Source organism: Colossoma macropomum, unplaced genomic scaffold (assembly GCF_904425465.1).
Source record: "Colossoma macropomum unplaced genomic scaffold, Colossoma_macropomum, whole genome shotgun sequence".
In the NCBI taxonomy this organism is placed as follows: Eukaryota; Metazoa; Chordata; class Actinopteri; order Characiformes; family Serrasalmidae; genus Colossoma; species Colossoma macropomum.
Genome location: NW_023494816.1, coordinates 638,542 through 649,040, shown reverse-complemented (window position 1 = coordinate 649,040; position 10,499 = coordinate 638,542). Strand labels below are relative to the sequence as shown.

At 40.6% G+C, this 10,499-nt stretch overlaps 1 protein-coding gene across 1 annotated transcript; it reads right to left on the bottom strand.

The window, feature by feature from the left end:
• Window positions 1-1,195: 1,195 nt before the first annotated feature.
• Window positions 1,196-9,549, bottom strand: pane1 (proliferation associated nuclear element). The gene is made up of 6 exons (XM_036560282.1): window positions 9,421-9,549; window positions 6,392-6,471; window positions 5,052-5,150; window positions 3,788-3,867; window positions 3,523-3,614; window positions 1,196-2,415 (listed from the first exon to the last, which is right to left on the bottom strand). The coding sequence occupies exons 1-6, from the start codon at window positions 9,475-9,477 to the stop codon at window positions 2,272-2,274; spliced, it is 552 nt and encodes a 183-aa protein (XP_036416175.1). The 5' UTR covers window positions 9,478-9,549; the 3' UTR covers window positions 1,196-2,271.
• Window positions 9,550-10,499: the final 950 nt, after the last annotated feature.

Genomic DNA, 10,499 nt, shown 5'->3' with positions numbered 1-10,499 from the left:
TGTGATGAAAACTTGTGCTGCTAATTCCTTCATTTCACTGCTACTGCAGTGATGGACTGACTAATGACGTGCACGATCCAGGAGTGTAACAATACACATATTTACAGGGTCAATATGATTCTGCGGTTGATATGATTTTTCATTTTTGATAAATCCTAAAAATCACAGCTCCTATAATTTAAACACTCTTGAGTAAAAACAAAAACCCCAGTCATTTCAATGAGGGTGTGTCCACAGGATAAGCCCTGCCCATTTAGCTCTGATAGGATCCACCTAGATGTCTAGTGTTGATTGTTTTCAGTGGTTTCTATGAAAGATGGTAAATGAGAGACCTTCAAAGGAGAATGTAGGATGTATTGGCCAGAGCTTTGACTTTCCTCACTGTTTTGTTGTTCTGAAAAATGGTAATATGGGTCACTTAGGCCCAATCCCATTTCATCCCTCGCCCCTACAACTTAGGCCTTACCCCTCCATTTTATGCGTTCATGTCTAGGGGTAGGGTGTCCCGATTGTTGTAGAAATAGAGGGGTAGGGCGAAGTGCTAGGGCTACATGGCCCTCCAGGTTTTTCAGAGGCAAGCAAGATGGCTGAACAAAGACCAAAGAAACCCACAAATGTGAGAATTTTCCGTTATAAAATTACAATAACTACTGTATTACCTTAGTTTAATGTCCTTTCAATGTATTTTGGTCCTTTTCTTCATAACAAGCATGAAAAAAATCACTAATAGTATGCTAACGTCTTGGTAGCTAGTTAGCTACATTTCCTGTTCCACCTTAGTCAGCAGTTCTGACGCTTGAGGCGCCAGAATGTAACTGCTGCTCCATTTAAGGTGGAATGAAAAAATTCAAACGAGAAGCTGCTGAATATCTGACTTCAGCTTCATATTCTTGAAGAATTAGGGGTGGGCGATAATAAATAATTGCACCCCCCCCCTCTTTGAAGGCATATGATGCCCTAAATGTAACTAAAGCCCAGCAGTGAGGAGCTGAACTTTACCCTCCTCTGCTGTCACTGCAGACTGGCAGGGTCGCCTACAGAGCAGCGCTGGTAGCTGTTAATGAAGTGATGCTCTTTTTATTTGAGGGTCCCATTTCATAGAGGATGATTTCAACCACTACCCCTTGTACCTCAATGCTTAAGCATTAGCGACCTTGGAGATGAATGTTCATCAATCTGAAACCACTGGACAGTTCATGGTGCTGACTTTAATGAACATATTAATGCAACTACACATATTTACATTATGTACATAATGGACAGAGGGGTGTTGGAGCATGACATGAATGAATGAATGAGTAAGATTAACAGATAAAGGTGTGTTTCTTTCTGATCAATGAACAACATGAGGGTTCAGGTACTCATTACTGCACAGCACCACCCGATTCCACCAACTTCTTTTCCTTAAAGCAATAGTTTGACAAAATACACAACCCCTTCTCCACACCCAACCCCAAATGTAGTCGGATCAGTTGAGACACATCTGGTGTCAGAAGTTTGCTTCTTTTTTTGCACACAGAAATAATCACTTCTCTAATTTTAAATGATGTTTGTTCTACATACAAACACAGTAGTTGGTTAAACTATGACACTAAACATAAAGTTAGATTATGAGACACCAAATTCAGCATCAACATGAAAAATATCACTGTTAGCTGGTTAGCATGTTGCTAACAATACCCGTTTTCATTTCATGTTTTTCCCCCACTTTGCAGCTGGAACATGTAGACTCCTTATTTCAAGTCAAAATCAACACAGCAACAGCTTCTGTTATGTGTCAGCCATATCAGCCTCGTGACTCCAGAGCAAAACTAAAGAAAACAACTCCAGATATACGAAACACGTCTTGTCTTGACTGATCAACTACATTCGGAGTGGCGGGGAGGGGGGATTGGGGATTTCCTCTAACTATTCCTTTAATGATGACGGTAACACAAATAATAAAATAAGGAGTTGTGATCTGAGAACAACAATGAGCACCAACTACAGCCACTAACACAGTCAGTAAGATACACAAACTACCCTATACGACTTCTGCAATAGCGTCTGATTAATCCCTCTGTTCACTGCTTTAAACTCATCTACGTGTCTGGATTCCACTGATTTCTTTTGGTTTTATCAGTCACATTTACGGAATTTTGTACGACCAAATTGATGGAGTTTAAAAACAGTCTTTACATTCAGATATTTGACCCAGAGTTCAGCTGACGCCACGTGGCCCCCAAAGGAAACACTAAACAGCGTAGAAGGGATAAGGTCAGAAGCCTGATGTCAGTCCTCCTCGAAGTCAGAGGGGACAGTGCATCGGGTAAAGGTGGACAGGTAGAGAGCGGTGGTTTCCACAGGAGATAAACCAGCCGACACTTTCAAGATGGTGAGGACCCTCATCGCTGTCATGGTAACGCCATCTTCTGTCTGTGCGATAAACAGATAGACAGATACACAGATAGTGTAAAAACCTCCACAGATGGGGGCAGAGCTACACTGAATTCTTTGTTGATTAGATTTCTGGTTTTTACCTCGTATTGTTTCACTTTTTCACTAGTTCTCTTCATAACTTTAATTTACATGAATTTTACATGTTTCTGTAATTGGCGTTTGGTATGGCAGTTTTTGATAGCTTGTAGTATGGTCTGGTAGTTCTTGGCATGGTTTGGTAGTTTTTGATAAGGTTTGGTAGTTTTTAGTATGGTTTGATAGTTGTTGGTATGGTTTGATAGTTCATTGTATGGTTTGGCAGTTCCTGGTATGGTTTGGTAGTTTTTGATAAGGTTTGGTAGTTTTGGGTATGGTTTGACAGTTTGTGGCACGGTTTGGTAGTTCTTGGTATTGTTTGGTAGTTTGGTCTGGAGCAGCAGGGGAAATGCTGAAATAGCTTAGAGGAGTGGCTGAAATGGGGACTTATCTGACAGTACTGATATTGTCATTAACCCTTATAAGTATAAGTTGGATTTGTTTGTTCTTGTTTTCAATAAAAGGATGTTTTTAGAGAGAAATTAGGTTTTATGGTGCTTTTTTTATGGTACAATTGCACATTGTTGTCATATGCCAACAATTTATCAAATACCCCACTTAATTTTTAGAATTTATTTTTTTCAAATATTTCCATTATTTAAGCAAATTTAAATAACAAAAACACACTGAAATATTTTTTGTCATTTTTAAGTAGTAGTTCATGCAATAGAGGGTTAAGGCTATAGAGGGTTAACGCATAACTAAGAATTTCACAAGAAATGATGCATGCGACTAATTTTTGGCTGGTGAGCTTTTAAACGCACCTTCACTCTCCATTCTCAGAACCGACTGGCCCTACAGTGGCTTATGCTTATGTCATAGGCCAGGGGTACGGACCTGAGGGCTGGAGTCTGGCACAGTTCTGTGATCTTCCTGCTCTAGCACACCAACTAAACCTGGTAATTAGCTGATGAGTCGAATCAGGTGTGCTCGAGGAGGCAAATCACCAAAATGTGCGGGAATCTCACCATCCAGGACTGGAGTTTCCCACTCCTGCTGTAGGCATACCTGGTGTTCAGCGCAGATCACAGGGCAGCGGTGAGACGCAGCCAGCCTCCTCACACTCAGCAGACGCTCCTGAGCTACAGCACCACAACGAGCTGAGTGAAAACACACAGAGAGAATCACAGATCAGTACAACTAATTATTCCCACAATTAATCAAACTAATCTTACAAGTAATGATTAAATCTGACAGAAGCTGTTTTCTTGACACGTAACGTTAAAAGAATAATGAAAAGGAACAAACAATGAAAAGAAAAAACATTAATTACCATCAGTAACCACAAAGCACAGCTTTCCCAGGAAGTAGTCTGAGCCTAAATGACTCACAGAATTCTCCGCTGCTTGAAGACTAGAGACAGAAGGGAATATCAGCAAAGGCATAAAAATGGTAAAAGGGTACACGTCCTACATTTTTAATGTATTTATATTTTTTCTGAAACCAGAGGTTTGTGTGGGTTTATGTACCAAAAACAGACAGAATTTACTTTTACATTACCTCTCCCCATCCCTGGTTTTATCCTGGGATTCTATAGCAACGGCTTAGCAACGCCCTAGCAACCACCTGGGATTCCATAGCAATGGTCTACGAACACCTTAGCAACCACCTGGGATTCCATAGCAATGGCCTACGAACACCTTAGCAACCACCTGGGATTCCATAGCAATGGCCTACAAACACCTTAGCAACCACCTGGGATTCCATAGCAATGGCCTACGAACACCTTAGCAACAACCTGGAATTCCACAGCAATGGCCTATGAACACCCTAGTAACCACCTGGGATTCCATAGCAATGGCTTATGAACGCCTTAGCAACCACCTGGGATTCCATAGCAATGGCTTATGAACGCCTTAGCAACGCCGTGGGATTCCATAGCAACGGCTTAGCAACACCTTATCAACCACCTGGAATTCCATAGCAATGGCCAATGAACACCTTAGCAACCTTCATAGCAACAGCTTTGTCAAGCCAACTTAAAGCTCCCTCACAATCTTTTCTTGTCTAATTAATTCATGTTGTGGGTCATATTAAGCCTGATTTATCATAATATTTCAAGACAAAGTTCTTTTCTCATCAAAATCATTTCTTCCCTCAAAATGCAAGAGTTTTGTCCACCTCTAAAACATCTTTTGAGTATTGATTACATCACCGTGCACTAGCGGGTGACCAATGATATGAGAGACCCCTTCTCAGACCGCATTTCACTCACAAATGTCATGCGGAATTAAAATAAGTCATGATTTCACATTCCCGCCAATTTTAAGACTGACACATGTAAATGACCTCTGATTGGCTTCCTTGGATCTTGCCTCATTCAAAAGGCAGATCTGAATGGGTGGAGCTCAACTGCCGTTCGCCGCGTATGTGAACATATGTTAATGTCTTGGTTTTCATGGCATCATAAAAACAATTAATTCTCAACAGGCAGTTTTGGCAGAAATTTTGGTTTCACATGAAATAAGCCTTTTAACTACTGTCCATCTCACAACATGGAAGGAATGGTTTCCAGACTGGACCGTAAGGCGGCTCACCTGCGCTCAGACAGCAGGTTGACTATGAACACCACCAGGTCAATACGAGGGCGAGTCTCACTGTTTTCCACAGGGAGAGGGAGCTTTCGAGCCAGCCGCCTGGAAGAAAGCACAATACAAAAATCATGAAGCAACAGCCTGATGCCCCTCAACAAAGATAGATGTTCTTGCTTGAACATGTTGGGCAAAAGTGATAAACTAAAGTAAAAACTTGGATAGAAACAGAATCAATCAGCACCCAGAATTTGGGTGAATGAGGCTAAAACCACAATGAACCAGAAACATCCAAAGTAACATGAATTAAATCAAGCCTGATTGTAGGGATGCATCGATACTGATATTGGTATCGGGTATCAGGTGGCACTGTGCTCATCCACTCATAAAAATCAGGAGGCTCTGTTCACACAGAGCAGAATCAATGACTGTCACTGTCGGACACAAAGCCGTGGGTCCCTTTAAACATTTCGCCTTAGAAGATTTCCGCCAGACCTGCACTGTGATTTTAGCCTGTTTCAAACACACAATCACAACCGCTTCCCCGTTATGGGTGGAGACACGAAGGCCAGCGAAACGGAGGTGGAAGAAAGTCGATATTTGCTACCAAAGTCCATCTATGCTGACTTTACTCTGTTCGACTGAACAGAATTACCATATATAAATGTCAATACAGTGTTTTTACCATGTAATATCACCGCCTGGTTTTAGCTTCAGTGCTTAGCGTTAGCCGTGCTGCTCAGTACTCGGTGCGCAGCACGTTATTTTAAATTGAAATGCTTTATTTGAAACTGTCTGCAGAGGCTGCATTTCACGTAGCATGGATAGAGCATTTTCATACAGAGTGAGTGTATAAATCGTAGTCTTTGTATGTATATAATGGTCTGTTTAAACGCACAGACTCACCATAAAACAATATTTCTACAATCACAGTGTTTGTCTGGCTTTAGTGGAAATTCAGCTACAGCTCAACCAGCCAAGACTCCGAGAAGACGTTAAACTTCACAGGTGAGCTCCTCGGACGTGATTCCTGCTGTCACTGAACTACAGAGACTGATGTTCAAACATACAGCTGTACGTACAGAAGTGCTTTTCTGACAGGGAACTAAACCCACTCTTCTCCACTGCAGCGCTACTCAATCCAAGGTAGCATTAAGCAATACAGCACAGCTTGCTAATGGGCTTGATTTTATCCTAAGTAGGTTACTCAGTGGGGCATCGGACTCGGTATCAGTGATTACTAAACAAAATGAACTCATACTCGGTCTTAAGAAAACAGTATTGATGCATCCCTACCTGATCTTGTACGTTTAAAAAAAAACAAGCAAACAAAAAAAAAGCCTTACACATTCACGTTGATGTCCTTTTCCCGCTGCACTATGGCATCGGCCAGCCTGGACTGAAACTGCTCCTCATTTTCAACCAGCTGTCATTAAAGGAAACAGTAAACAGTGTTTGGTCAATCAGTCAAAGGCAACGACAGCATGTAAGATCTATCATGGACAGTTATATTCAAAATATTCACAGCAACAGCGAGCAGGAAGAAACTGAACTGCAGTCAACCTGGGGACGGGCAAATGAGACGATATTTAGTGCTAAATTCTGACATATATATCAGATATCTTGGATATCGTCAGTAATTAAAGAGCAACTGCATGTCTCATTACAAAGAGAGCAGAATCAGCCACATTTGACTGGGTTTGTAGGTGCATCACTAAATAAAAATCATTGCATTCAGTTTGTTTGAGGCTCTACTGGTGGTTCTTTGTCTGTTCCAACCCATCAAACCTCAGAAAAACGAAATACCGTGATGTGTACTGAGAAAATACCTGTATCGTGATATATTTTTGCCATATTGCCCACCCCTAACAACTCCTAACAACCCCAGTGTTAGTTAGGTTTCTATTGATACTATCACTTCTGAATTACAGATGTAAAGCAGAGGTGGGCGATACGCCGAAACGTAATATGATGATACTTCACGAGGTTTTTTTTTACAATACACAGTTTTTTTCCTGACGTCTCGTAAGTCAGAACAGACAAAGTAAGCCCACATTTTAAAAATACCATCACAAACTATACATTCATTTACTTCATTCAACAATTCACATACAGTGCTGCACTGAATCCAACTGAACAGGACTAATTATGCTCTCTGTGCAGTTGGAAAGTGGTTTTTAAGTGTTGACGATGTCCACAATATGTTCAGAAAGGTATTGTGATGTAATTTGTCACAATAACAATAAATATTGCCATATTGCTCAGCCTTAGTTTAAAGTGTTCAGAGTGGGACAATTGATCAAATGTTGTTTTCAATAACCATTCTGGCTTCCAACGACTATGAAAACAAGATATTGGAGATAAAACGATACTGTGCCGCAGTGCATTTCACAATGATGCTCTCATTTTGTCTTGCGTTATAAATCCAGAGCACTCCTCTTTCATTTAGAGCGAAGTGCTTTGCTTCTCCTAAAAGGCCAAACTCATCCAATTTTTTTTGGTCTAATTTATTTTTATTTAATATTTTTATATATGTCATAATGACCATGGTTGATCTTATTTATTTTTATTTATAATGTTTATATTATTAATGTAATGTACATATAACACATTATATGGAGTACTGTATATATATATATATATTATTTATTTCATTTAGGTATCTTTTTATATTTAAAGTTCAAGCAAATCCACTGTTAAAAAGAGTATTTTTTCCAAGTTTAGTAAATGCATGTTGTTTCCAAAGTCGATGAGTAATTGTGTTAAATAATCGTGCTCTCAATGCTGACCAAATTAATCGCGATTATGATTTTTAGCATAATCTAGCCGCTCTATTTCAGATTTTTCTGTGACAAACCTGGTTTCCTTACAACTAAAAGAGACTTGTGAAAATACTTTCAAGGCTTTTACTAACAGAACTTAAACCTAAATCGACCGTCTGAACCGCGTCACTGTGAACACTGTGAACACAGTAAACACTGTGAACACTGAACATAGTAAACACTGAACATAGTAAACACTGAACATAGTGAACACTGTGAAACACTGAGAAACACTGAGAAACACTGAGAAACACTGTAACACTGTAAACACTAAACACTGTGAACACAGTGAACACAGTAAACACTGTGGACATAGTAAACACTGAACACAGTGAACACTGTGAAACACTGTGAACACAGTAAACACTGTGAACACAGTAAACACTGAACACTGTGAATACTATACACTTTGAACACAGTAAACACAGTGAACACTGAACACTGTGAAAACAGTGAACACTGTGAAAACACTGAACACTGTGAATACTATACACTTTGAACACAGTAAACACTGTGAAAACAGTGAACACTGTGAACAGTGAACACTGTGAATACTAAACACTGTGAACACAGTAAACACTGTGAACACAGTAAACACTGTGAACACAGTAAACACTGAACACTGTGAATACTATACACTTTGAACACAGTAAACACAGTGAACACTGAACACTGTGAAAACAGTGAACACTGTGAAAACACTGAACACTGTGAATACTATACACTTTGAACACAGTAAACACTGTGAAAACAGTGAACACTGTGAACAGTGAACACTGTGAATACTAAACACTGTGAACACAGTAAACACTGTGAACACAGTAAACACTGAACACTGTGAATACTATACACTTTGAACACAGTAAACACAGTGAACACTGAACACTGTGAAAACAGTGAACACTGTGAAAACAGTGAACACTGTGAATACTAAACACTGAACACAGTAAACACAGTGAACACAGTGAACACTAAACACTGTAAACACTGTGAACACTGAACACAGTAAACACAGTGAACACAGTAAACACAGTGAACACTGTGAAACACTGAAACACTGTGGACATAGTAAACACTGGACACAGCAAACACTGAACACTGTGGACATAGTAAACACTGTGCACACTAAACACTGTAAACACGGTGAACACTGTAAACACAGTGAACACAGTAAACACAGTGAACACTGAACACAGTAAAACACTGTAAACACAGTGAACACAACACAGTGAACACTGTAAACACTATGAACACAGTAAACACAGTGAACACATTGAACACTGTAAACACAGTGAACACTAAACACACTAAACACAGTGAACACTGTAAACACAGTGAACACTAAACACACTAAACACAGTGAACACTGTAAACACTGTAAACACAGTGAACACTGTGAACACTAAACACAGTGAACACAGTAAACACTGTGAACACAGTGAAAACTAAACACAGTAAACACAGTGAACACTGTGAACACAGTTAGCTCAGCATTAGCTCAGCCCTAACTGGCCCAAACTCAGACAGACCCCAGCGCCGTCAGCGCTACTCACCAGGACGGTGGCCGTGTTGAGTTCGGGTGTTTTGCTGTACGGGCTCAGAAGCGCCATTTCACGGTGAATAAAGTGAGATTTAACCACTGTAACTCATTTCCGCTCCGCTCCGCGCGGGTCGGCGAGTTCCTACCGCTTCTTTTCAAACGCGCTGACGTCACCACTTCGGCGCCGGCGCAGCGCGGTGCTGCCGCCTGAAGGCTCCACGGGGTAATTACTGCACTGCTACCTAAAAACACACCGTCCAGCTGTTCTTAGCTTTAAGAGGAGCCGAGCGGTGTTTATGTCTCTAAATACTGATGATTACCGAGCCCTGCTTATAACAGCCCTGCTAAATATAAAAGTGTGGCTCTGACTAACGCTGCGTTGACATGTTTGCGTTTAAAAAAGGTCATTCTGCGTCTTACTGCCTTAACTATCTCAGTCCCACACCTTACTAAGTCATGGGTAGGACTTAACTATCTCAGTCCCACACCTTACTAAGTCATGGGTAGGACTTAACTATCTCAGTCTCACGCCTTACTGAGTCATGGCCAGGACTTAACTATCTCATTCCCACACCTTACTAAGTCACGGCTAGGACTTATCTCATTCCCACACCTTACCATGTCAAAGCTAGGACTTAACTATCTCATTCCCACACCTTAGTAAGACGTGGCCATGGCTTAACTACTCATTCCCACAGCTTACTAAGTCGTGGCCATGAATTAATCATCCAATTCCCACACTTTACAAAGTCGTGGCCAGGACTTAATTATCTTTTTCCCACACCTTACTAAGTCATGACATGGAATTTGTGGTTGTCGAGGGTAAACAAACATACCATACTCATACAAATTCTATTTTATCGAGCAGAGCGGCTCATTTGACTACCTTTTCCCATGTGTTACTAACGTGTGGCCAGGACTTAACTATCTTACTCCCACTCCTAACTAATTTGTGGCCAGGACTTTTTTGTCAGTTGTCATGAAAGGCTTATGTAAGTGTCATGTAGCCTTATGAACAATGCCCTACAGTAACGTGTTACTGTAAAATTCAGATCGTACTGTGAGTGAAAAACCACACACGAACATGTTTTG

Excerpts from the sequence above, each read along its gene's own strand:
- pane1 (XM_036560282.1), bottom strand. The coding sequence starts at position 9,477 with ATGGCGCTTCTGAGCCCGTACAGCAAAACACCCGAACTCAACACGGCC. Across the intron at positions 3,868-5,051 it reads AACCTGCTGTCTGAGCGCAG|TCTTCAAGCAGCGGAGAATT; the intron begins GTGAGCCGCCTT and ends TTCTGTCTCTAG. Across the intron at positions 2,416-3,522 it reads TGATCTGCGCTGAACACCAG|ACAGAAGATGGCGTTACCAT; the intron begins GTATGCCTACAG and ends TTTATCGCACAG.